The following is a 26531-nucleotide window of genomic DNA, read 5'->3' on the forward strand; positions in this document are numbered from 1 at the left end:
CATTATCTTATTTACAGTTTCATTAAACAACACTGTGAAGCAGGCATTACTATTGCCACTTTACAAGTGAGATTAAGTAACCTGCCCAAGGTCATCAAGCTGGTCAGTGACAAAGGCCGGATTTGAGCCCAGTTCTCTCTGACACTTCACGGCCATGCTCGGCTGTCTTCCTGTTGGGAAAGTCTTGGCTCACTTAAGGAGGTGGCACTGGAAGGAGACCTGTTACAAAGTCACTAAGATAATACACATGCATTGTTTCAGTTAATCCAAACAGGTAGCGACTGCAGCGGCAAAGGGAAAATGACCCTGCTGCCTGGGGAGGGCTTCTTTCCTCTCCTGAGCAAGAATCCCCCAACCCTTGACTGCCACTGCCCACCCACTTCCCGTCCAGAGTCCCCACCCTGCCCTGACATCCAGAGCGCTGCCCGCCTCGGCCAGACCCCTGGGTACTGGCAAGCACTGGGGCTGGCACCAGCCAGGGAGGCGAGGGCCAGGATCACCCATCTCGCCGTGGCCTAAGCTGCTGACTTTCTCACTTCCTGCCGGCTCTATTTGCACACCTCCCGCTTCCTCCAGTGCCCAGTTCACTAGCTAGTGACGCAGACTTCCCCTCCCCATGGTAGCCCTTGGTGAAGAAAATTCTCTGAAAGATCTCTGAGTCACACAGCAAACTCTTCCCACCCCTCAGTCCCAGGGCCATTTCCAGAACAAGCCCAGGGCCCTTTCTTCCAAGGTGAACCAGGCATCCTCAAAATGACCTTGGGCAGCTCAGCCGCTCAGCCTTGTTTTCCCCGTTTATAAAGAAGAGATAAAAATACGGTCTGCCTTGCCTATTTTCCTACTTAACTTATGGTCAGCACGAAAAACCATGTTTCAACAAGAGAAAAAGCGTTAATTTATCAGAAAGCGCAAGGCCTAACCATTGTCATTATTTCAAAGTAGGGGAGGGGACAGAATTTCTCCTCATTGAGACAAGGCCCTGGGACCAGCATTCCCAGCCTGCCCTTTCTCCCTTTAACTGCCCTGCGGGCCCCCATCCCGGCCACGCTTCCTCTTCCCGCCCGGCGATGCCCACGGGTCTTGCGCGCTGTGGGACGCTGCCCTCTGCTGTCCACCTGACTCGCGACCACATCAGCGCCTCGAGTCTAGACATTTGGACCGATATTGCCACCTGGTGGTCGGCAGAGGCATTGCCTCCAAGCGGTCCTCAGCTTTGAAATGGGGGGGAGAAATCTCCCCACCTGGTTCCTGAGATCTGTCTCTGGGACGCCCGCAGATCTCCCCACGCCAGCTCAGGACTTTCGGAGAAAGCACATCTGGCCATACCTCAAGCCGTGCACAGAAAGCACCTGGGGTAGGGAGGGTGGAAAGAGGATGCTAACTAGTTACATTTGTATTTTTTGTTTTAGTGTTCAATACCACACATATCCTCTGCATTTACCCCGCCGTGGCCCACTCAGTGACCCAGCCCTTGGTGTGTCCAACTTATAAAAAATTCTGGCCCCACAGGGCACCCATGGCATTTGCTGGTGATAAAAGAGCCAGTAATACATTTCTGTGTGTCCTTTTCTTTTCACTAGACCTACAGCCCCCTTTGGAGATGAAATCCAACAGGTTAAATCCACCACAGGTGCCTCTGGCAGGAAGGAGTGAAGAGTTCCCAGAGAAAAGAGAAAAGGGAAGTGGGGGACAGGCCCAAGAGGTGCAGAGAGGGAGGCAGGAGCTTCTCCTAAGAGACCCTACAACAGAGCCCCAGAAAGAGGTGATGACATAAGAGGCTTCTCAAGCCTCACAAGAGGAAGTAAACCCAAGAGACACACATTGGAGGTCAGAGAACGGCCATGCAAAAGGAAAGACAGCAAGCTGAGCTGCAGCGAGCTCCTGAGCCCTGCAGCCCAGGGCACAGGAAATGGGAGGCAGAGCCTCAGGCCCAGAGTTGGGGGCAAAGTGCCAGCCTGAGCCTTGCGGCATAGGGCAGCTGGAAAAGAGAGGCGCTGGAGCCACCAGAGGAGGACAGCCATCTGTTCCGAGGGCAGCAGCCTGCCTGGGCCTGGGGTGCAGGGCCCAAGTCCTGACCAGGTGCCTCAGCCAGGTCCAGGCATTCAGGGACTGTTCCTGTCTGCTAGAGGTAGTGGGGGGTGGAAACACGTTAGTATGTGGGCTATTGCACAGACTCTGTGCAAAAACGTAGCAAATGAGCATACTCTGGACCACGACACAGGCCCCCATGTACGGCTTGTTCCTAGAACCTATCACTACGCCCTAAATCCCTCAAACGACATCCCCCCTGGTCTGCACCCAGGAGAATGCTCTGGGAGGTGGGGCTACAGAAGGAACTGACTGTCCCTGGGGGTAGGTGGAGCCCAGCACTGGGGGGACCCAGAGGAAGGCGTGTCAAGGGAGGAGCTCAGACCACGCTGGGGGTCGGCACTGGAAGAGGGCTTCCTCTGTTCACTCTGACTTGGCACCTCCTTCTGCACAGAACATTTCGGAAGTCAGAGGGAGGAGGATATTCAGAGTGAGGTGTTGCCCTCGTTGAGGATTTGGAATCCCCTGGGCTTAACAGGGAGTGGGGAGGCATTCCCAGAAGCATCAGCTCCTGGGCATCTCCAGAACCCTGGCCTGGACGCTGACCAAAGGATGCCCCCAACTGCTGAATAGACCAGGGCTCCCCTTTCTCTAAAGCCTGCATCCCTCCCTCTGGGGTGCGCCCTGCCCCTCCCTGAGTCACCCCAGGGAGAGAGAGGGGGAAAAAAGGGAAGAGAAGAGAGGCATTGACTACAGAGGAAGGAAAAGGAAGCAGAGCAGAGGGAGGAGAGAGGCCACACAGGAGGAGACAGAGGAGAGTGGAGAGGGCAGGTCTAGGGCAGGCCCAGGGCAGGAGGAGATCGAGAGAGGGCAGGCCGAGCACCCCAAGGGGCGCCCCGAGAGCAGGCGGGGCGGGGAGCCGAGGGGGCGGGCCGGCCATGTCCCACGGGACCTACTATGAGTGTGAGCCCCGGGGCGGCCAGCAGCCACTGGAGTTCTCAGGGGGCCAAGCCGGGCCCGGGGAGCTGGGGGACATGTGTGAGCACGAGGCCTCCATCGACCTCTCCGCCTACATCGAGTCCGGGGAGGAGCAGCTCCTCTCCGACCTCTTTGCCGTGAAGCCTGCGTCCGAGGCCAGAGGCCTGAAGGGCCCTGGAACCCCTGCCTTCCCCCACTACCTGCCTCCTGATCCGCGGCCCTTCGCCTACCCCCCACACACCTTCGGCCCGGACAGGAAGGCGCTGGGGCCTGGCATCTACAGCAGCCCGGGGAGCTACGACCCCAGGGCTGTGGCGGTAAAGGAGGAGCCTCGGGGGCCCGAGGGCAGCCGGAGTGCCAGCCGAGGCAGCTACAATCCCCTGCAGTACCAAGTGGCACACTGTGGGCAGACAGCCATGCACCTGCCCCCGGCCCTGGCAGCACCTGGCCAGCCGCTGCGTGTTCTCAAGGTAAGAGCAGGTCACATCTCCGCCCTGCCACCCGGGGCCGGAGAGGGGCCGCTGAGGGTGGGGGAAGCGTGAGCCCCCCGTTTCCGCCGCCAGGTCTGTGTGCGGTGCTGCTCTGTGAAACTGCCCCACCCCGAAGACCTCTGTGCTCACTACCAGACCGTGACCCCCTTTTCCTTCTCTGCGAATTCACTCCCACCTGGCCCAGCGTGTCCTGAAGCCCCTGTGGCCAGCTGACTTACCTATCTCAGGCCCCCACCAGCTTCTCTGCTGCCCACCATGCCCCCTCCTCTTGTTTCTCTGCCGCCTGCCTCTAGAAGAGGAAATGCCTGCTGACCGTAGAACAGGAGACCCGAGACAGATTGAACGACAGTGTCTGCGGAGAGTGTGAGAACACGAAAGGGAGTGTGGTCTCAAGCAGAGGACCCCGTACGTCTGGGCCGCCATCTATCCCAGAGGCAGGGCAACGACAGTCTGATCTGGGAGACAGGAGCTGGCTCTGAATCCAATTCCTCTGATGCCCCAAGTGTGCCCTGGCTGCTGCCATTCCTCCCCCGCCTCCCTCGCCTCTGCCTCCGCTCCGCCGGACCTCACCTCTCTGTCCCTCTCTGCTTTCCCCTCAGGCCCCTTTGGCCACCGCCGCAGCCCCCTGCAGTCCCCTCCTCAAGGCGCCCTCCCCAGCTGGCCCCATGCACAAGGGCAAGAAGGCAGTGAACAAGGACAGCCTGGAGTACCGGCTGCGGCGGGAGCGCAACAACATCGCCGTGCGCAAGAGCCGTGACAAGGCCAAGAGGCGCATTCTGGAGACGCAGCAGAAGGTGCTGGAGTACATGGCAGAGAACGAGCGCCTCCGCAGCCGCGTGGAGCAGCTCACCCAGGAGCTAGACACCCTCCGCAACCTCTTCCGCCAGATCCCTGAGGCAGCCAACCTCATCAAGGGCGTTGGGGGCTGCAGCTGAGCCTGGCTGGCGGACTGTGGGCACCAGGGCCCCCCACCCTGCGGGGCCCTAGAGCCCTTCACAGGCTGAGCCTGAGACATAGACCATGGACAAATGGCAGAGGGGTGGCAAGGGAGGAGGGCAGGACCCAGCATAATGATTCTGTGGCTGAATAAAATTGCACTGTGACTCAGTGCTGGGGCTGTTCGCTGGGCCTGGGCCTGGGCCGTGTGTGTGTGTGTGTGTGTGTGTGTGTGTGTGTGTGTGTCCTTGTGTGTGTGGCATGGAGGACCCCGAGGGCAGGGAAGCATGGGGCTGGGTCTCATACCTCGTTTCCATGCCCAGAGGAGCACGTGGGAATACAGATGTGCTGTCCACAGCCCTTCCCAACACCACACAGCCCACTCTGCTCTCCCCCCACATCCTCATCACCCCTTCTGTGAGTTGAAGGCACACTCCCCACCCCCCAGGGCCTGGAGCAGCCTATGGACACTGTCCTAACAGACACTGTGGCTTGCAGGGAGAGCCAGCACCACGCAGTCCCTTGTGCCCAGGCCTGCTCTCTCACCTTGAGGAGTAGGTCTGGGAGCTCCTGCCCCAGGTGGCCAAGGGGAAAGTTGCTGATGGCTCTGCCATATTCCCGGTCCCCTAGCTCTTGATCCAGCACTGGATCTCTTCTCCCCAATTCCACAGCCTCAGTCTACTAAACAGACAGCCCCCCACACACGCGCTCTTCTCCTACCCACGCTCCCATCTTTGTCCCTCATCCCCTGGGGCTCTGGTTTCCTAAAGCTTGAGAATCTGAATGCTTGGGAGAGGAACCAGTTGGGAAAGGCCCAGTGAAACCCACATTCAAAGCATTTTCTTTTCCATTGAACTGCAGAGGCAGAACAGTACAGTAACTAAGAGCCTTGGTTTGAATCTTCCTCTGAGACTTACTAGCTGTGTGACCTTGAGCCAGTTACCTCTCCTCTCTGTGCCTCAGTTTCCTCATCTGCAAAATGGGAGTAATATTAGTAACCACCTTATAGTGTTGTTATATTCATAGAAAAACAGGGCCTGCCACATGGCAAGCATGAATATTTGTTATGATTTCATTTTGCTAGAAGGGCCTCAGGTATCTCACCTAAACTCTTCATTTGGAGGAAACTGAGGCCTCAGAGAGGGGAAGGGAGTTACCCAGAGTCACAAAACTGTTTGGAGGCACAACCAAAGTTAGGCACAAAAATCACAGATCTCAAGGGTTGCTGATGAGACCTCAAGAGATCATCTGGTAGGCTTTGTCCTCAGACAAGCAAGATAGTGTGAGCCACATTTCATAGATAAAGCAGTTGAGGGCCAGAGGGGAAAAGAGGCATCTTCTGGAGCTCACTCAGTGCTTTTGCCGTCTCTCTGTTGCGTGCTGCACCCTCCCCTCAAGGATACACAGCACAAGAGGGCACAGGAATCACATTCAGTAAGTAATCATGAGTTGGCCCACTGTGTCAGAGGCCCGGGGACAGCCTGAGCAGCAAGGAATAAGTTTCTGAGAGGGAGAGAGCCTGGTGTCTGGATCATCCTGGTCCACCCCCCAGTGGGAGAGTACCACGGCTCAGGCACCTGTGTGCACCATGTCACCATGTTTGTCTCGCCCAGGGCCCAGCCTCTTTCCTTTCTTTGCCTCCGTGTCTCTCGGGCACTGTCCCTCCTTCCTCCCTGTCCTGGGGCCCCTTCAGTGGAGGGACTGATAGGAGCTTCCTGAGTCTGGAAGAGGGGAGATGCCAGAGGCTGTGGGCACCTGGGAGAATCCTTGCACCTTCCTTTCAGCCCAGGGGGTGGGTTCCATAAGGGGGGTTTGTACAGAGCATGGCAAGTGACTGAACCTCCAGATTTCCTCCTCTCAGCTTGAGACCACTGCCCTTTGACTTATTTTCAAGGTGTGGGTGATGGGACCTGGGTTGCTTCAGCACCAAGCCCAAGCTTCTTTCCCATAGCCCCCCTTCACCCCGTCAGCCCTCAGGGCCAAGTCTGGTGGAGCCTTTCCCCACCTCCCCAGCGTGATCCCCGCGTGACGTGGAGCAGCTGAGCACATCCCAATCCTTTATGTCACATCATGTCCCAGGGAGATGACACTTAGCTGGAAGGCACACTCTCAGAAAGAGGCTTCCAGCCCTCAGATGGTTTTGGCCAAAGCAATTTATTCAATGATTATTTGCTGAGCATCTTTTCTGTGAATAAGACACATTCTCCGCTGACGAGGTAGGAAGAAAAAGTCACTAGGCAAGCGGGCTGGATGTCTTCCTTGGCCCCTGCAGATGCCCTCTCTGCCCTTATCACCCCCACTGGGTCCCATGCGGGTGCCTCCCTACCCTGTGGGTGGGGGTGACACTGGCAGGAGAGGAAGGGCAGAGGAAGGGTGAGAGGAGTGTGGCGCATGGGATTCCCACCCTCTCAGCCCCTGAAAGGTGGCAATGGCTCCCCTGCTGGGCTGGCACCACCCCCCCATAAAGTACCTTCATTAAATTCCCTTGATTACTCCACCTGAATGTGCCCATTGGGAAAACCAAATAAACAAACAGGTAGGGAGGCTATTTTAGCTGGGGTGTTCACGGGCCATCTCTCTGAGAAGTGGCATTTAAGTTGAAACCTAAAAAATGTAGAGGAAGCAGATGGCCACTGGGGGAAAGGTGAGCAGAGGGAAAAACAAATGCAAAAGGCCTAGCGTGTCTGGGTGGCTGAGAAGAAGACAAGAAGCTAAGAGAGGCTGGATGGGGGGAAGAGGGAAGAAGGGGACAGGCAGGAAAACGTGTCCTTCCTTCACTCCAGGACAGTGTTACAAATGACTCTCTCCATTCCTTCTGCCAGGAGGACAGTGCCTAAGCAGCTAGGGGGTGCAGGGCAGGGTTATCTCTGCCCCGTGCCCCTCCTCTTACCCAGGGAAGGGCAGTGAGCCAAACCCTACCTGGAAAAGGCACAGGGCTAGGGACACCATGGACTTGAAATCAACAAGCCAAGGTCTGAGCAGCACCCACATGCAATCCTTTTGCTTTAGAATCCACAGCTCTGGCCCACTTTTCCTTCCTGAGCAGAACTGGGGAGCGGGATGAGAGTCCTGTGCTGAGACAGGATCTCAGGCCACAGGGAAGCTGCAGAAGAGAAGCAGGGCTGTGGGGAGCCGCTGCAAAGAGGGAGGAAGCTGCCCAAGGTGAGTCTGCGGAGGTCAGACTTGTGAAAGCCGCCCCCCTGCTCGGTGCACACCTCCCCCCCAGATTGCCACATGCCTGGGCCCCCAGGGCCCCCATCCCAGTGTTGCAAGATCCCGGTTGGGGCTGTGGGGTGGAAAGGGGCCTCTTCACCTCTACCCTACCCTGCCCCGAGCCAGTGAGGGGACTATGGGCTGGAGGGGCTGAATAGGAGAGGCCGAGGCAACCACAGCCAGGGCTGGTTGGGGGCCTGTGCTTGTCCTCTGGAAGAGGCCAGTCCCTTGCCATCACCCTCACCATCCCCCACTGGGCAGACCCCTCCTCTCAGGACTCAGCAGGGCTGCGCCACAGTGGAAGTGGTCCCACCCGGACAGGACTCCCGGCTGGCCTCTGCCAGCTGCTGCCATAAGCAGGCCTGGCCTGGCCTCAGAAAGCCTCAATGGCACAGGAGCGATTCTCCCCAAGGGGAGAGCATGGGGGTTTTCCGAGGAAAACGGCTGCAACTTGACTTCATCAAAATGGCCATCAATTCCGACCTCAGGGAGCAGTGGGAGGGTCCTAGGACCTGGGAAGGGGCAGGCTTCCTATTAGGGAGCAATCCACCCACACAGCTGCAGCCTCTCACTTCTCTTTTAGAAAGCAGCAGGGCCCTGAGGTAGGCAGAGGCCAGGCGTACATAAAATGGATCCATCCCCCACGCCCAAGCTAAACTTCACCCTGAAGGCCCAAACTGTCCAACCCCTGTTGCCCCCACACCTAGCACTGTCACTCCCAGCCAGGGCATCCAACCCTGCCGCAATCGGGACGGTTTGCAAAACGCCTGCTAGCTCCCGCTTTGTCACCATCTGAGGTTAGGGCTGTACCCAGGAGATAAGCTCAGGCCCCACCCACCCGTCCCCAGCAAGGCTGCTGGCCTGCTGCAATCGGGACGGTTTGCAAAACCCCTGCTGGCTCTAGCTCTGTCACCATCTGAGGTTAGGGCTGCACCCCAAGATAAAGTCCAGCCCCGCCCACCAGCCCTGCCTTCAAACCTCACAAGCAACACGGCCCCAGGAGACAGAGCCCTTGGAAGACCACTCAGGGGCTGGAAGCCTTCCTCAGGTCCAGCACAAAGACCCCCTCTCCCGGGCCCTCCCTAGCCTCGCCTTTTCACATTGCCCTCATTACTACCCTCTCTCCTCACTGCCAGCTACTCTCCTCACCTGTCTTCTGTCCTCACCCTTCCATCCCTCACTTCCCTCCTGCCTTCTCACCACATTTGTCCATTCATTCATTTGCTCAAAAAATACCTACTAAACACCCACTTGACGCCAGGCACTTTGCTTGTTATAGGAGCTACATGACAAATGAGGACAGTCCCTGACCTTATGGGACTTAAGATCAGTGAGGGTGACAGACTAATACCACAAACAAATATATAACTCTAAATTGTGGGCAGCGCTATGTGGCAAGAGTGAAGGGGTGACTGGTGGCAGGTATTAGCAAGGGCATCTGATTTCAATGTGAGGGGCAAGAAAAGCCTCTTTGAGGGAGTAACATATAAGCAGATATCTAAAAGGCAAATAGGAATTCATCTGCCAAAAAGAGGGTGTTTCCAGCAGAGAGAGAAGTATATGCCAAGGTCCCTGAGCAGGTCCTTCCCCTTCACTGACAGAGGCTGGGCTTGGGGCAGGGCATGAGGGAGAGGCCTGGGCTGAGGCAGGGGGGCTGGGAGGAGCCTGAGACCAGAGCCCCTTCCGGTGGGATTCAGAGCATCAGAGGGAGGACTGACCCTCCGAGGGAAGAGGACATCTCCTGTCTGGTAACAAGACAGGGAATGGCTACAGATCCAAATAAGAATAGGTCTGTAGCAGGCTGAGGCTGTTCTTGTCTTGGGGCTTTTATTTTCACTGTGGAAGAAGAGGTAACTGAAAGTCACTGAGCAGGAGGGGGCTGGAGGCTTGAAGGTGTAAAATCCTAGTTGCTGAGGGTGGAAGAGAGAACTAATTGCTGAGGTTTCTGACTTGGGAGCACCCAACTGAAGTTGATGATGACAATTTTAGAGTGACAACAGTCTGTGCTCTGGGATGATTTCCTCCAGTGGTCCCCAGCTGCTCGGGAGCAAGAGCAGAGAAGACAAATGTTAGGTCCATCTAGGGTTGGGGCTTAACCAGGGACGTGGGATGGTCAAGAGGAGTTGAAGGCATGTGTGAAGGAGGGGTTGTCATGGTGAACCTGGAACCCAAGGCGGAGAAGGGCAGAAGTGAGGATGGGGAGGGCCAGTGGTTTCTCAGTGAGCTTGTAGAACAGCTGCAGTGAGGCGACTTGAGCAAACAAGCCATAAGGAAGGGAGATCCTATCAGAGAGAGGGATGTTTGGTTCAGTTATTTCATAGGTGCTGCAGTTTCTGGTGATGATAAGGCCTGGGTATGCCCCCAGGAGAGGCTTGCTAAGTGGCACGGGGGAGGATGTTAGCAACAAGAGGGTGCAGAGGCTGAGGGGTCAGCCTGCCAGATGGAGCAGCCACATGGATGCATGGATGATGACCCCACCAGGGGTGACATCCTCATCCGCATCCTCTCTCCTTATCCCTAATGTCCTACATCCACACCTGTTTCTCCCTTTCATCCCTGTCCTCTCAAACACCTGTTCTTTTGTCTAACCCAATTCTCTCTCATCACCTGCTCTTCTTATCCCCACTCTCTCCTCACCCTCATCTTCTCTCCTCATCCTCTTCCTCTCCTCACAACCTTAGTTCCCCTCCACACCAGGCAGTGGAGAAGCATATTGCATAGTGGGTTACAGCCTGTGCTCAGGAGCCTACCTGCAGGGCTGGAAGCCTACGCTGCTGCTTACCATCTACGCACAGTGCCTCATTTTGCTGTGCCTCAGTTGTAAAACTGGGACAATAATACTAATAGTAACCACCTCATAAGGTTGCCGAGAGAATTACGAGTATAAAGTAGTCGGAACGATGTCTGTCCACAAAGGGGCGCTCCGTAGTGATGATCATCCTCACGCTCTCTCCTTACCTCCTTGTTTTCCTCACGTCCATCTTCTTACCTCCATTGTCCCTCCGCATTTACTTCATACCTCCTCAAAGAGGAAGAGGCAAATAAGACTCGGGCCCACCCATGGTCCAGCCGGGAAACCAACACAGAAATAAATGCCAGGATAACGTAGTAAGTGCTACTTCAAAGATGTGAACAAAATCCTATTGGAAAACAAAAGATTCACAAACTAACTCTGCCCGGGTGAGCAAAGAAAAGTCCCAACAGGCAGATAAGCTCTGGGTTGGATCTTGAAAGATGAAGGAGAATTTGCAGTGTGAAGGCAGGAAAGATGGATCGCTGCCCACATTGACGTTGGGCCCAGCGCCTGCCCTGGCAGGGTTCGCCTACCTCAGTGTGGCCACGAGGGGGCAGCAGAGCACCAGGAGCCGCCTCGGACAGGCCAAACAGACCTTGAATTCATCACGCAAATCCTAACCGGTTCCCCTCCAGCCCCGAAATCTTGGAGAAAAAGACTTAGGCTTATCTTAGAGAAAGAACAAGAGTCCCCTAAAGGTTTGTACACACGATGATAAAAGGATAATACTCTTCTGAGTTGAAAGTGTATATATAATATGTATTCTTAGGCTGGGCGCCGTGGCTCATGCCTGTAATCCTGGCACTCTGGGAGGCCAGGCGTGGAGGATCGCTTGAGCTCAGGGGTTCAAGACCAGCCTGAGCAAGAGCGAGACCCCGTCTCTAGCCGGGCCTGGTGGTGCACACTTGTAGTTCCAGCTACTTGGAAGACTGAGGCTTGATCAGCTTGAGGCTGATTGCTCGAGCCCAGGAATTCGAGGTTGCTGTGAGCTAGGCTGATGCTACAGCACTCTAGCCCGGCAACAGAGCGAGACTCTGTCTCAAAAAAAAAATAAAAAATAAAAAATAAGTATGTATTCTTTACTTGATTTAGTATTTACTATGAACTGGACACTATTCTCGGTGATTTACAAATATTCACTTACTGCTCATAACAACCTTATAAGTTTTAATACAATCATCCCCATTTTACAGATGGGGAGAACTGAAGCAGTTGGCCAAAGTTACCTAGACAGAAAGTGGCAAAGTGGGTTTGGCTCCAGAGTTTGGGTGTCTCCCTTGTAATGCGTAGTTCCAGCCATAGTTCTGATATGTAAACGTATAAAATCAAGCCTCCCTGGGAAGTCAGCAGCTCTTCTCTAAATTCTAAGTCCTTGTCTGTCACTAATTAGCTATGTTGCCTTGAGACAGGTCACTTCACCCTTGACCTGTTTCTTAAAAAATTAAACAATGAGGTTAGATTCTGCACCTTCATCCATACACTGAGACTAGGCCCTACGGGCTGTTGCAAGTGCTGTGGACAAAAGGGCTGGCTGTGCCGAGTACTATGGACAACCTCCAAGGAGTTCAGAATGCAGAGGGAGAGTCGCTAAGCCAGCAGTGACAACAGAGCGTAACAGTGTTCTGTTAGGAGCTGGAAGAAGAATGGTTCTCCTCCCCTCTGGCAGGTGTGGAATTTGGGTGGCGGCGGAGGGGGGGGGGAGGGGGAGTTAAGAAAGGCCTCCCAGAGTAATTACAGGAAAAGCAGGAATTAGCCAGGCAGGCGGGGAGGAGGAGTATCCAAGCAGAGGAAACAGGATATGAAAGCACACAGCATGAGCAAAAAAAACAAGAGTTCCCCAAGAACATCTTTGAACATCTACTGATGTCCACTTTAAAAGTTTATTTTCCCTCCCCGGGGGGTCTATAAGCAGCTCCTGTGACGCCTCACAGACCTAACACAACAGCCTCTCCTCGGACGTGTCAGCCAACTAACACGTATGCGTTGAGCGCCCACTAAGAGCCCTACACAGATGCAGGAGATGCCTGAAAGTCTTACAGTTTGGTTATAGGACACCCAGTTCTGGCCCCGGGGCAGAAGCCTTGTTTGCCCATCCCCAGTGAGGCAGGTAGGCATCTACAAAGCACAGAATGTCCCCCTCCCACACCACCCGGTATGCTGACACCAATCTTTTATTTTTGGGAAGCTTCCAAGGTTTTCTACTCAGAAAGGCAGGGGAAATAGGATGAGGGATGGGAGAGGGTTAGAAAAGGGCTCCACTGTGGATAAGGCGGGCTTCTCTTTGGAAAGGTCAATTGAGGCCTCAGAGTAACACTTCCCCTCCCCCAGCACTCCACCTCTGGCACCCCCGGAGGAGGGTGGCTTTGGCCCTTGTGGTTCATATCCAACTTCCTGGCAGGGAGCTGTAGATTTAGTCAACAACATTCAAATCTTGAAAAAATAAGCAACAGTGGTGGAGGGGATATGGAGAGAGACAGTGAAGAAAGGAAAGCCAGAAATAAATGAGCCAGGGAAGAAGGGGACAGAAGGCAGCATCCAGGGCAGGCTCCGGAGAGATACTGAAGATGCTGCTGCTGCTGCTGCTCCTCGGGGTTGTCACAAGCAGATGTCTACATGATGAGACTCAGAAGTCTGTGAACCTTCTCAGGCCCCCTTTCTCCCAATTGCCCCCAAACTTCCGCTCTTCCTCCCTCACCCTCCCTAGCTCCAGAGAGCCTCAACCCCTGCGCATCCAAACCTGCTATATAGGAGACCCTACATCAGATGGAGCTTGGGATCTTGAGGGAGATGGGATGAGAGGGAGGTCCCGAGCCCTGGCCGCAGTGAGAGAGGCCACTCAGCGAATCCAGGGTGTCCTAGCAGGTGAGTGAGGGGACAGGAGGAGTGAGGGAGGGATGAGGAGTACAGAGGTGTAGGGGAGGAAGACCTAAGCAGAAATGGAACTGGAGCTCTCAGGCGTGGAGGGGAAATTGACCTCTCATCTTGTTAAGCCCCTCCAGTGCAAGGACCCCTGCTTCTGAGTCGAGACCCTGCACGATACTGTCATGCTGTCTGGGGAGACCCAGATACCCCAAACTACCACAGGTGAGTTCATGTCATTGAGCATATATGTAATACTTCTTTAGGGATATGCAGAAATGTCTCCAGCTTACTGACAGATAATTCATTCTTGGCAGGTGCAGCCTCCTGAACCCAGGGTACGAAGGAGAGAGTTGCCTGGGGGCAAAGGTGAGAGCAACCTCTCAGACTTACAGACCTCAAGATCTCTGGCCTGCCTAGACCTTCCAAGACCACCAGCATCATAATTACTTAATTTGCTTCTTTACAATGTAAATTCCTGGGCCTCCTCTTCCTCACACAAAAAACTTATTAAATCAGAGACTGGGGGTGGGGTGGGGGCAGAACTCTGTATTCTCACCAGCTGCCTGGATGACACTCAGACAGACCCAAGATGCTCATTCTCCCATACTCCTAGCACCCAGGTTCCTGCTGTCCCAGCCCAGCTATGTTTCACTCTCTGCCAGATTCCCGACGCCCATCTCCATGGTTATGCCTTGTGGCCGGAGCAGGGTCCCCCACAAGTGGTCCAGCCAGATGGGCCTGGGGTCCAAAACACAGACTTTCTCCTGTATATGCAGGTTGCCCACACTTCCAAGTGCCACCAAGAGGTGAGGTTCAAATCAAATCCCTTTTCCTTGCTTTGCCTCTCTTAATCTTTAATCTCATGAGGAGGGGTCATTAGGGAGCATAAAAACAGTTTTTATTAAGTTGTGCTTATTTGGGATAAGTTGGGGCATGCTGATGAAGTTTAGGTGGGGGCTAAACCCCTCACAAGCCATTCCTTAATACCACTCCTGCAGAATTCTGCAGAGGCCCCTGGTCCTCCCTTTTCAGAAAGATTTCTTTTATCTCTGTTCCCCCTGCTTCCCACCCTTACCCTGTCCCGGCCCATCCACAGCCCTCTATCATAGCCTATGCTGCCTGCTGCCAGCTGGACTCAGAAGACAGGCCCCTTGCTGGTACCATTGTCTACTGTGCCCAACATCTCACCAGCCCCAGCCTCAGCCATAGTGACATCGTCATGGTGACTGCTACATGATGAACAGGGAGAAGCCCACAGCTTGGGGGTGGGAGGCAGGTCCTTCAGCTTCATGTGAAGTAGAAGAACCTACTGAGGGTGGAACAGAAAGTGCCTCAAGCTCTATAAAAAGCTGATTGGGCAGAAGGGGCACAAACTGGTTAGTCGGTCTTGCTACACATCCAGCCCTTTTCACTTGGCAGTTGTCTGTCCTCAGGCCACACTGCATGAATTGCTCCATGTCCTGGGTTTTTCTGGACAGCTCTTCAAGAACTGGCGGGACTGCCCCTCAGGACTCAGCGGTAAATGAGGAATGAGGGAGGGGACTTCCCCAATGCCAACCAGAGGGAATTCACTATCTTATTACCTCCTTCCTTCCAGTTTTACCTCACCCTGTTTTCCTCTCCTTATACTGCTTTCTTCCCTTTCTGTACTCAGTTAGAGAGAACTGCTCCACGAGGCAACAAGTGACAAGGCGAGATAAGTGGGGACAGCTGCTTCTCACCACCCCAGCTGTTAGCCACAGCCTGGCCAAACACTTGGGGGTACTAGGGGTTTCACTGGGCGTTCCCTTGGAAGAAGAGGTGAGAACGAGAATGCTTTGGGGTGACGGAACAAAGAGGGAGTAGGTAGGTAGCAACCAGCTATCTGCCACCTCCTTCAGTAGGGCCCTTTGTCCTCACACTGGGAGGCCAGACTACTCCAGGGCTCTTTAATGACTGCTACCTTTGATGGTGCCCAGCGCACTCGACTTGACCCAATCACTCTTGCTGCCTTCAAAGACTCAGGATGGTACCAGGTCAACCACAGCGCTGCAGAGGAGCTGTTGTGGGGCCAGGGTAAGAAATCAGGGGGAACTGCAGAGGGGCACTCGTCACCCCAGTCAGCTCTAGGGGAAGTGGGCAAAATTGGAAGGGATTATCTGCTAAGGTATAATTGAAGCTGTAAGCATAGCCAGTGCTGAAGGATGTTTGGGGCTTCATTCACTGAGGACTCTTTTCCTCTCTTCCCATCTCTCAAGCAGGATCTGGCCTGGAATTTGGCCGGGTGACCACATGTGGGACTGGCTCCTCAGACTTCTTCTGCACTGGCAGGTGTGCGTGCAGAGCAGGTAGGGGACTATACAGCTGTCATTGATCCTAGTGTCACTCTATCATCCCTTACACACAGTGGGCTGGGCTGTCACTACCTGCACCTGGACAAGGGAAGCTGCTCCTCAGACCCCATGCTGGAAGGCTGCCGCATGTACAAGCCCTTAGCCAATGGAGTGAGTACACTAGAGAGCAGAGAATGAAACTGAATGGGCCGGGAAGGGAGTAAACTTCTAAGGCATCTGGACACTCTTCTACCTCCTGCCCTTCCCTGCAGAGTGAATGCTGGAAGAAGGAAAACGGATTCCCAGCGGGGGTGGTGAATCCCCACGGGGAGATCTACCATTCCCAGAGTCGTTGCTTCCTTGCCAACCTCACTTCACAACTGCTCCCTGCGGATGAGACCAGGCATCCTTCTCAGATCCCACACCTCAAGGAAGTGGAGCTCACTGGCCGCTGCTACTTGCATCAATGCACAGAGAGGGGTGCATACAAGGTGCAGGTGGAAGGATCACCTTGGGTCCCATGCCTTCCAGGAAAGGCTATTCAGGTGGGTACCCTAAGAGGAATAGTTGTGACACACTGGCAAAAAGAAATTGGCACACTTGTACTTTTCAATCTGTTTTGATATTCATTCATTTTTTATGAAGTACCCACTGAGTCCATGACTCTGATCTAGAATGTACATTTTTCTTAGAAGGAATGCTTGAGCACATAATTGAGGCACAACTATATCCTACTACATATTTCCTTACAGATACCTGGGTACTATGGTCTTCTCTTTTGTCCCCGGGGTCGGCTGTGTCAGACCAATGAAGGTACCAATGCTGTTACTTCCCCTCCTGTGAGTCTTTCAACCCAAGACCTGCTATTCCAGCTGTCCTTAGGTTTAGCTGGACCTCCAGGCCACTCTCTGGGCAAGGAACAGCAAGAAGAGCTGGCTGAAGCAGTACTGCAGGCTCTGGTGAGCAGAGGTGGCAGTGGCAGGTAAAGGGACAGTTCAGGCTATTTATACAATGGGCCAGGGAAAATGCTTAGGTCCTTTACTTCATAATCCTCCTTTGAAGACTTTCTATTTATCTCATTCCTAAACCTGCACCTGTTTCATGAAATATACTCTTCCAGGGATTATACCTTCATTAAGAGATCCAAATGTCCATTCAGGTGCTATTTCCACAGCCCATCAATCACTACTAGTTTGGTGTTCACTGTGCGTATGTGGAAGTCTCCTGGCTGCCAAGGGCCTTCAGTTTCTATGCTGCACAGGGCTCTAACCCTGACTCTCCAGGAAAAACCCCTAGAAGTATATCATGGAGGAGCCAGCTTTACCACAAAAGATAACCAGTAAGATAATATTCCAAGTAGTTTTCTTTCAAACCCATAGAGTACAGATGTTTGAAACTGCATTTATTAAGCACTAGCTCGTGTGTATATTGTCTTCTGAAATACATAAGTCTGTCTAGGACAAAACTCCCCGACTAACAGGATCACCTTGGGCCCATCATTACGTGACTCCCTCCTCCATACAATAATGGAGTTTCCTCATTTCTAGGACATAGGGATCCTAGACCCCTTCCTTTCTTAAGGACTACCCAGGGACTGTGTCTAGCTACCTAAACACCACAGTCTGCCTCTTCCTTTAAGCCACTTCCCTAACTGGCAAGTTAGGTCTTCTTCCAACAATTTAAGATGCTAGAAGACTTGGATCTTGGTCTTATACCTACCTTGATGTTCTATAATAACTCATGATTTCCTATTTAGCTTATTGCTTACATGAAGCAGGGCTTCATGAGTTCTATGCATAAAGGTAAAGCCCTTCATTTCCTAAGTCTACATATTATTCCAGGCCAAATATTACCTCCTATGTTCCTAGGTTGCTGGTTACCTCAGACTATAATCCCTCCATGACCCATCTAAGTCTGACCATGGGACTCTGCCTAATGCTGCTAATCCTGGTGGGTGCACTGGGAACCACAGCCTATCAGAAACGAGCTACTCTTCAGGTGGGACCATCTGCCCCTTACCATTTACCAGAGCTCCACAACACAAGGGGCCCAGATGGAGGAATAAGGGAGGTGTGATGTTACTTTCTCCTGAATGCCTCTTTTCATGGATATCAACTTTATACTAGCCTTGCAATGAAAAAACGTGGAATCTTACGGTTCTGAAGATCCATTCTCTATTTTTGTACAAAAAATAAACCATTCTATCTGTAAAGAGTGTCACTTGTTTTGACACTGTTGTAAACTTAGCACCTGCTGCCAGCTCCAAGGATATCACATATGCTTTAGAAAAAAGTCATTGCAATTTGGATTCAAACATAGTGTGGAAGGAATAACTAATTATCTTCCTTTCTTGATTTTACACAATTTTACTTAATCATCACTGGGAAAGCTAGTGGTTGGGATGTTACATAATTATGCCAGAGTCTGATAAGTGTGGAAAACCAGCCATCTGAATCCAGCTAAACTATAAAAATATGACCTTTTATTGTCCTCTCCTGTTTCTGGGGAAGGAGGACTCTACTTTATACACCTCATGGGCCAGCAGCAGGCCTGAGTTATAATGTGTAGGTTCCTTTCGGTACGGTTGCAAAAGAAGTCATCAAATTCTTGAGGGTTTGACATCTCTTGGAAAGAAGCAAACTAGAAGACAAACTGATGATCTGCATTTGCTTAGATGGAATAACATTTATACTAGGAGTCCAGCTGACATGGTGTTAATGTTGAAATAACCATGCCTGTGCTAGCCAGCAAGTTCAGCCAGCTAATCAGAATACCACCCCCAGACATTTAGGTGACACATGTGAATTGAGTTCTCACTGTAGAGTCATGGCCTTGGCTCCATCAGCTGTGGTTATCTTCTTTGATCTGAATGCCTATCAGTCCTTACCAGCCGTAGCAGCCACTGCTTGGTAAAACTTTGCCACGAAGTCTGGCTCACTGATCTCCAGCTGCCTGACAAATTCATTGCGCTCCTGCTCAGCCCAACCTCGAAACCACTGATCCCAAAGACGTAGCTGGCACTCAAAGATAGAAGGTGGTCCATTTGCCCCAGACACACTAAGCTGCTCCAAACCATCCAGTAGTGGCTGTAATTTTCCTGGCACTGCCTTAGCTACCAGGTCTTGTAGGAAACGTTCACGCTGGGGACCTGACCAACTGGCAAACCAGTGAAGAATACACTTCATCTCCTGGGAAGTGATGTAAGACATTGGGGGAAGGGAAGAGTCAGTAATATTGTCTGGTACTGAGGGTAAGAGAGAAGGGAAGGATAGTGGCATCGAAGAGGAAGATGATTCCAGTGGCATCCTGAAACATAAAGGCATTGTTATACACTCTCTGGATGCACAACCAAAATATAACTTCTCAGCAACAAGCAATCTCTACCAGCATCTACAGAGAAAATTACTTTTCACCAATTCAGTTTACAGGAAAATAACAGGGTCCTTTAGATCTGTGGTCCCCAACCCACGCCCCCACCCCCCGCTGCTTTAGATTATTCTCCAACTACGTTAGAGAAGTCACCTAAGAATGACTTCACTTCATATTTACCAGCCTTCCTCTTTCTTTCTCAAACTCATTACTCTCCCTAACCACTGCCTCCTTCCATCTTTCTTATAAAGAACCTAAAAATAACCAACATATTTCTTGTTCATTCTCTCCCTCCTCATTCTATGTTCTCGGTTGGGTAAAGAAAAAAGCAACGATTAATATTGGCCCATCACATCTTATCTAACATGAAAAAGTATACTTATTAAAATCTAGTACATACAGTTGGTCAGGGCCTAGATACTAACTGTTTGGAGCTACCAACAGCTGGGCAAAAAAGAAAAGAAAAAACATCACATTATGATGAAAGAGCCTTCTTTGCATGTGCATGTAGCCTCTGAAATTGTGCCAAGAACTTCATAACATCCGTTACCTCCTAATATTTCCTGTAAAGTACTAGGAAAAATCAAAGAGCAGAGTATGTGAGAACTTTACCCAAAACAGGTAACACAGTAAGAAAACCAAAAGCTTAGTGTTTATTCAAGACTCTGAAAAACAGTGCAGCTGGTTTGTTGGCTTAGGGATCTAAGAAGTGTTATACTATTGTATGATAATTCATGTCGTTGAACAATTTTCCTTAATGTTTAATATGATGCCTATTGGTGTCCTGCAATTGATTTTGGATCATGAATGCAACTGAAAGTCAGCCAATTTGACTTTAATAGTTTTCAGTCCCAGAGTTTGAATCTCTAACAATGAAAACCTCAAGCTATTTGTCTGTGACCTATTTTACTGTTTGTATTTCTTCTGCTCCAGGCTGGAGGATTTGCAGTGATAAAGAAAGCAGGCCCTAAAAAATTTACTAACATTAGTTCAAGTACCAAAACAGGTCAGGGCGCTTGCCTTTTTCAGTTCTTGCCCTATAATGAGCAGTTCCTCCTAAAAGAACTTTATTCTCTTTTTCGGAGGAAAGCAGAACTTTTCCAGAGTCTTGCCACATGGCTTCCAAGGCAAACTCAAATTCAGTGTCATTAAATCAGTTCACAGACAGGGTCCAAAGATACAGTGCTGCTTCTTGCCCACGTTGGAGGCCACGGAGCCTGTTATTCCGGTGTCCCCCAAAAAGCAACGAAGCCTTAGATGGGAGTGGCGGGATTCCGCGGACTGGGGGCAGCGGCTGTTTCCGTAAAAGAGTGGCAGGCTTGCCCTAGTAGGGCAACCCACAAACACCGAGTCTGACCTGGCCCAAGGAGGGACTTCTACCCAGCTTACCTCCGTTTCCTCTTTGAGGGCACCCGGAGATCGTCACAAGAGTCCTTAGACTTCAACTACCGCCGCCGCTTCCATGTTTCCTGAAAACCCAAAGCGGGGCCAGCCGGACATCCCACGCACTTCCGGTCCCGGACCAGCCCCAAACACCCAGGCGCCCCAGCGACTCAGCTCTAGGTCCGGAGATAGCCGAAAATCTCCGATTACGGTTATGCCAGAGTCGAGGGCTTCCGAATAGATTCGACTCAAACTCTCGGCAAGTCGAAGATAACCGAGCCTGAAAGCAGGGCGAGGGAGGGGTAGGAGAGACCAAGCGGATGGAAAGAATCGATTGGTGCCGATGTCGAGACGGAAACAACCGAGCAGTTCCGGAGGAACCCGGGGTGTTCTGAGTGGTAATCGAGGGGTAGACTATGGCAGTGGGCGGGGTCAGCTCGGTACGTTCGAAGGGCGTTGGCGGAAATTACCGAAGATGCCCGAAGCCGTCGGGACGGACCCGAGTACCTCACGCAAGATGGCGGAGCTGGAGGAGGTGACTCTGGACGGGAAGCCTCTTCAGGCGCTGCGGGTGACCGACCTGAAGGCCGCACTGGAGCAGCGAGGCCTAGCCAAGAGCGGGCAGAAGAGTGCTCTGGTCAAGCGGCTCAAAGGGGTGAGGAGTCGGCGTTGCCGGGGTGTCGGAGGGGAGCGGACCCGGTAGAGACGAGTCTCTGCCGCGGCGCAGGCGCAGTGTCCGGGCTCGGCGCGAGCTCGCTCAGGCCGCCAGCGCGAGCCTCTGGATCCGCGCGCTCGGTGGTTGGTGAGGCTCGCGCTAGAATAGAGATCGCGCCGGTTCCCGCCTTAACGGCAGCGGCGCGAGCCCAAAATGGGAGGGTGCGCGCTACTCTCCTGGAGTGTCCTAAGCTCCTTCCTCCTTCCCCCACCCCCTCCTTGTTTGTGTCTGTGGTTTCGGCGCATGCGCTGCAGAAGGAGTTAAATCCCACTACTACCACCGGCGTTGCTGGCCTGAGGGGGGCGAATTGGGCTGGGTCGGAGTTAGGGGTATAGTTGGACGGAGGGGTGGATGGGGCTGGTATCCGTATCCGCGAGAATAGAATTGGGCTGGGGTAAAATGTCCGTCTGCTTGATTAGATTAGGAGGTGAGATGAAGAGAGACCTTTATTTGAAGGGACTTGGTGAGAGAGGTGTTTGATTTATATGGCATCCAGAAGCAATTTGAATGTATAAGAGTTTGATAAATATTGAGAAGTGAGGCAGGTTGGTGTGTGTTGGGGATTTTGAATCGGTCTGAGTAGATTAGAGTAGGATTGTCCTGAGGTAGATAGGTTGGTATGTACAGGTTTGGTGTAAATGGAAGGAAAATGAGGATGTCTTGGTTTTAATTAGAGTTCATCAGGATACGTGGCAGGTAGTACAAATTAGGGCTGGGTTGGTTCAGGGGTTGTGTTGGCAGACCGTTGCTTATACAGAAACTGACAGTTTTGTGTGTGTGTGTGTGTGTGTGTGTGGATTAAGTGAGATCACAGTTTACAGGGTCTGTGGTCATTTTCTTCTGTAGCCTTCTCTTTCAAATTTTTATAAATTTGATAAATGTAGGTGCCATTCTGCTGGACATTATACAAGTTTATTCAAGTAGATCTAGTCCTGGGCAACTCTTTGACCACGTAACTCAGTCAGGCCCAAAGCAGCAGCCCCATGTTGGTTTCGTGTACTTAAAGCTGATTGAAGTATTTGAAGTAATTTTACCTGCATGGCCAGAAGGGGCACTTGTCAAAAGTGCAGAAGATAGTGGGGATTGTAGTACTGGTTCTGTCACTGATACTATGACATAGCCAGGTCACTGATCTCTGTGTGCCTGCGTTTTACATGTGAACATTTAGTAACAAACCATGGTTACCTTTAAGGATCCTCTGAAGATGAATGAGAACTGTGTTAGTATAGGGCTTTTAGGTTCCTGGAAAAGGAGTACAGTTTAAGTGTGTATTTAAGTCATTGCGTTTAATGAAGAGGTTGTGGGACGGGAGGGGGTTTGTTTTCTTTTTTCCTCCTGGTTTCTGACTTTTGCCCTTCTCTGTACTAGGCTCTAATGCTAGAAAATTTACAGAAACACTCAACACCCCATGCTGCATTCCAGCCAAATTCCCAGGTAAGAAAGAAAGTTTGTTAGGTGGAGTGGGCTGTTTGGGTGTACAGACACATGGAATAACATGTTGTTGTATACTTGATGCTTAATTTCTCACTAATATTTTCCTAAATTCCCTTGCTCAGGAATGTTCTCATACCATGACAGCTGAATTCTAATCAAGTCCAGTTGTACACAAGGGCCTGGAGTAACGAACTGAATCAAGAGTAAATAAGGAGTTATTAGTTAATTTCTGATACTTGAAATAGTGTGTGTAGAAAAGTGTGGCTCTGATTGATTAAGTATAGTGCGGGGATCTGAAGTCATTTATTTACCATTGATTTGGGAGAAGTAATTGATATTTTTAAATATAGATATGAAGTAGACCACTAATAGGGCAGTGTACTTGCTGATCAAGAACTCTTTTGCTGACAGATTTTCCAAGGATTTAATCCTTTGTAAATCACCCACCATTACAAGTGCAGTCACTCTTAAACTTTACTAATAGCTTACTTAGGATAAGAAATTTAACCTTTGGAGGCCTTGGTTTCCTTTGTTTCCTCAGTTTCCTTATCTGTAATATGAAAAAAGATTAGACTAGAGCCATAGTTTTATATAACTCCTTTTCTGGGGTTTTGTGGAACTGCTTTTGGAGGCTTCCTAGGGAAGATATATTCTTCTCAAGTAAGCAAGGTTTATCCTTTGTCTTATCTAGATTTGATCTACTTTTATCTGCTTTATATGTTGAGTTTCTGCATAAGATTTGTTCTAAAGAAATCATTTCATAGTTAAAAAACAAAACCAAAAATTTTTAGAGTATACAATCTCTTAAGATTCCTTTCAGCTTTTAAAATCCCCTCATTACAGTCACTTAATGAAAAACCCAGGTCTTTGTTAATGCAATGATGTGGAGCCCCAGTACTAGGTGAAGTCTCAGGATACTGTGGAAAACGAGAGAGCCTTCCTACTCCCTTGTTATCACCTCATTAAGCTGCAAGTATCATAATCTAGCCAGCTTTCAGAGGTTTATTTAAGTACTTTAACTAGCATAAGAAACTGCATAAGTTAATCAGTTTAATTATATTTCTTTTACCCATTGCATTTTAGTCTTTGAAGCTTTTATTAACATAGGATTCTTGCAGCAAACAAGCATATTCTCTAATGTATGTAACCCACACTTCATCAATGTCCATTGAGTACAAAGAAACTCGTCTATACATTAGGTGAAAATAAACATTAACTATGCTTAGAAAATGTGAATAATAACATAGAAAGTATTAAGGCTTTTTTCCTTTTTCTGGACTTCTTTAATAGGACTTGCTAAACAAGAAGGTTCTAGGGAGGAAGACCTGTGAAGAGAAAGCTGAAGGGTAGAACAGTGACATGGGAGTCTGTATTATAGGGAAAAAATGGCAAAAGTGGTAAACTCCTGTGTTTTCAATATTGTTACCAAGGATTTTTTTTTATTCACCCAAAGAAAATAGAGTTATAACTCTGTCAAAATGGTGAATGGATATCCCTTTTAGTCTCTCAATTTCATAACTTAAAATGCTATACTTTAATTTTGGAGATGTTTGACAGAATGTTTCCTGGAAAGGTAGAAATTGATCTTTTGGAGGAACTAGTATTTTTTTCTTTTTCTTTCCTGAAATTACTAACAGGAAATTTTGGATTTATCTTTAGATAATGTTGCAGATTATCTAAAAATTTAGATTAAAAGGTATGATTACAGGAATTTTGATTTCTTTTTAAGTTAATTATATACCAGCATCACTTTATTTCAAATAAAAAAATTATGTGTGGTTCCTCCATTTGTCATTTTTTATGCCTCATGGGGCCATTTATTCCCATCCTCAATATAAGAGTAGCTTAGAAAAGGGCCTTCCAACATTTTAGTTATCTTTCTTGGGTCCAGCTACAAGGGGTAGGCCTTTGCTCCATGGAATTTTCTTCCTTGTATTTTCCTGGTTTGCTTTTCTAGACCATGTTTTTCCATTTCCTCTACACAGATTGGTGAGGAAATGAGCCAGAACAGTTTCATAAAACAGTATCTGGAAAAGCAGCAGGAGCTGCTTAGGCAGCGTCTGGAACGTGAAGCTCGAGAAGCTGCAGAATTTGAAGGTAAGCCCAGATTGTCACTTGTAACAACTTCTTCATTCTTATCCCTGTCACCAAGTAGCTAGGCCTGTCTTACCAGGCAATTTCAGGAATAAGTCAGGTAGAAACTGCTACTTATTTGCTTTGGTAGTTTATGGAGCAAGTGAATTACTATTTACTTTTGTCAGGGAAGAGGACACTTAATTTGACGTCCTGTTAGAAGAGGATTCCTGCCAAAAGGAAGAGTTATAAGTAAATTAAGCTACCATTTAGATGAAGTAAAGCTTAATCCTAGGATGTTTTTTCTTTATGTACGGTGCTCTTTTTGGTATGTATCTCTGTATCTGTGACTTTGCCTGACCTCCTTCACACCTCTACGTATTCCCACATGCTGAGCCCTTCACTCCCTCCCTGCCCCGACCCAATCTGTACTTTGCAGAAGCTTCAGCTGAGTCGGAGGACGAGATGATCCATCCTGAGGGAGTGGCTTCCCTGCTGCCTCCTGACTTTCAGAGCAGCCTGGAGAGACCAGAGCTGGAGCTCAGCAGACATTCACCCAGTACGTATCTCCCTCCCCACTGCGCTGTTTTGTCAATCCTGCGTAGTTGGTGGGGGGAGGTAGTTACGCCTCCTTTCATGCTAAGCCTCCCTAAAGTCCCAGGGAAATTCTGTGACATTGATATTTGACATCTGTTTTTCATGGAAGTTATGTCCTTCTTGAAGTCTGCTTTCACTTATATTTTGTGTTACCTTCTCAGTGTTTTATGAGGCAGTATGGTTTTTCTTCTCATGTGTAGCTCCTCGACTCTTCTATCTCTGCATTTAGCAGCAGTACAACTCTTTGAGCTATTCACCAATTGTATATGTTATGTGTTACATATCCAGTCGTCCCCCTAGATTGGGCATCTGCTGCAATTTGTTAATTTGTTCAACAAATTTTTATCAAGCACCTGTTGTTCTAGGCACTAGGAATATAGTAAAGAAAAAGACAAGTCTTCCCTAAGAAACATACAGTCTAGTGAGAAGATGGACATTAAACAGATAATTACATAATTGATTACAGTTGTGCTAAGTGCTGTGGGAGGCAATGCAGAGTATTCTGTGAGCATATTACAGGGAGCTCTAACCTAGTGTGTGGGATTGGTTTGGGCAAGATTAATTCATAAAAATTTTCTTTTTTTTTTGTTTTTTGGAGACAAGGTCTCTCTCACTCTGTCGCCCAGGCTAGAGTGTAGTGGTGTGATCACTCACTACAACCTCCAGTACAACCTCCAACTCCTGGACTCAGGCAATCCTGGCTTAGCCTCCCAAGTAGAACTACAGGCTTGTACCACCACACCTAACTAATTTTTTTTTATTATTATTTTTTGTAGAAACAGGGTCTTGCTATATTGCCCAGGCTGGTCTCGAACTCCTGGTCTCAAGGGATATCCCTGCATCTGCCTCCCAAAGTGCTGGGATTACAGGCCACTGTGCCCAGCTATAAATAATATTAAGCACCCAGTTTTGCATAGTATCTCAAGCAAAAGTCTATAAATACAGCCTTTGTCTTTTGGGAACTACCTGTCTAAGAGAGTATTATTTGAGGAGAACATGTACAAGTTAATCATTCCTAATCCAAAAATCCAAAACCTGAAAAGCTCCAAAATCTGAAATCCAAAACTTTTTGAGCACTCACATGATACTTGAATGAAATGCTCATTGGAGCATTTCAGTAAATACAATGCAAATATTCCAAATCCAAAATACTTGTGATCCCGAGCATTTCAGGGAAGGGTTACTTAACCTGTATATAAGGCATGTGGATGGTCAGTAGGTATATTTAACCAATGTGTAAGTTATCAAGTATTTTGAATCATCATTAATGTTGGGGGGGTACCCTCCATGATCAGTGCTTTTAGGATGTATGGAAATTTCCACCTTTGCTGATTAATACAGAATTA

General features: G+C 50.0%; 4 protein-coding genes across 9 annotated transcripts in view; 3 read left to right on the forward strand and 1 right to left on the reverse strand.

The window, feature by feature from the left end:
* Nucleotides 1-2431: 2431 nt before the first annotated feature.
* CEBPE (CCAAT enhancer binding protein epsilon) lies at nt 2432-4604 on the forward strand. 2 transcript variants are annotated; one of them, XM_045525604.1, is made up of 3 exons: nt 2432-3476; nt 3791-3902; nt 4097-4604. In XM_045525604.1, the coding sequence occupies exons 1-3, from the start codon at nt 2967-2969 to the stop codon at nt 4252-4254; spliced, it is 780 nt and encodes a 259-aa protein (XP_045381560.1). In that variant the 5' UTR covers nt 2432-2966; the 3' UTR covers nt 4255-4604. The 2 variants fall into 2 exon arrangements, with proteins under 2 accessions (XP_045381560.1, XP_045381551.1); XM_045525595.1 differs by lacking the exon at nt 3791-3902 and having other exon boundaries at nt 2445-3476.
* Nucleotides 4605-12890: 8286 nt separating this feature from the next.
* LMLN2 (leishmanolysin like peptidase 2) lies at nt 12891-17778 on the forward strand. The gene is given in 14 exon segments (XM_045525685.1): nt 12891-13302; nt 13431-13524; nt 13617-13668; nt 13965-14108; nt 14399-14524; nt 14736-14820; nt 14957-15102; nt 15183-15357; nt 15543-15612; nt 15689-15785; nt 15887-16159; nt 16367-16596; nt 16774-16953; nt 17483-17778. Coding segments are annotated over 14 exon segments (2241 nt in total). The 5' UTR covers nt 12891-12941; the 3' UTR covers nt 17691-17778.
* Nucleotides 17779-18074: 296 nt separating this feature from the next.
* C1H14orf119 (chromosome 1 C14orf119 homolog) lies at nt 18075-21226 on the reverse strand. Its single transcript, XM_045525672.1, has 2 exons — nt 20373-21226; nt 18075-18920 (listed from the first exon to the last, which is right to left on the reverse strand). Exon 2 carries the CDS (start codon nt 18917-18919, stop codon nt 18491-18493), a length of 429 nt encoding a protein of 142 aa, XP_045381628.1. The 5' UTR covers nt 18920; nt 20373-21226; the 3' UTR covers nt 18075-18490.
* Nucleotides 20378-26531, forward strand: part of ACIN1 (apoptotic chromatin condensation inducer 1) — a 32034-nt gene continuing 25880 nt past the window's right edge. For 2 of the 5 annotated variants that reach the window (XM_045525619.1, XM_045525639.1), the window contains exons 1-4: nt 20378-21021; nt 22450-22515; nt 24501-24612; nt 25028-25147. In XM_045525619.1, coding sequence (XP_045381575.1) covers nt 20710-21021; nt 22450-22515; nt 24501-24612; nt 25028-25147 — 610 coding nt within the window. In that variant the 5' untranslated portion in view covers nt 20378-20709. The remainder of the gene's footprint in view (nt 21022-22449; nt 22516-24500; nt 24613-25027; nt 25148-26531) is intronic. The other 3 variants (XM_045525632.1, XM_045525623.1, XM_045525646.1) reach the window with 2 other exon arrangements.

Source organism: Lemur catta, chromosome 1 (assembly GCF_020740605.2).
Source record: "Lemur catta isolate mLemCat1 chromosome 1, mLemCat1.pri, whole genome shotgun sequence".
Lineage (NCBI taxonomy): Eukaryota > Metazoa > Chordata > Mammalia > Primates > Lemuridae > Lemur > Lemur catta.

Coding starts and splice junctions, on each gene's coding strand:
- CEBPE (XM_045525595.1), top strand. CDS start 2,967: ATGTCCCACGGGACCTACTATGAGTGTGAGCCCCGGGGCGGCCAGCAG. Junction 3,477..4,096: donor AGCCGCTGCGTGTTCTCAAG/GTAAGAGCAGGT, acceptor CTTTCCCCTCAG/GCCCCTTTGGCCACCGCCGC.
- C1H14orf119 (XM_045525672.1), bottom strand. CDS start 18,919: ATGCCACTGGAATCATCTTCCTCTTCGATGCCACTATCCTTCCCTTCT.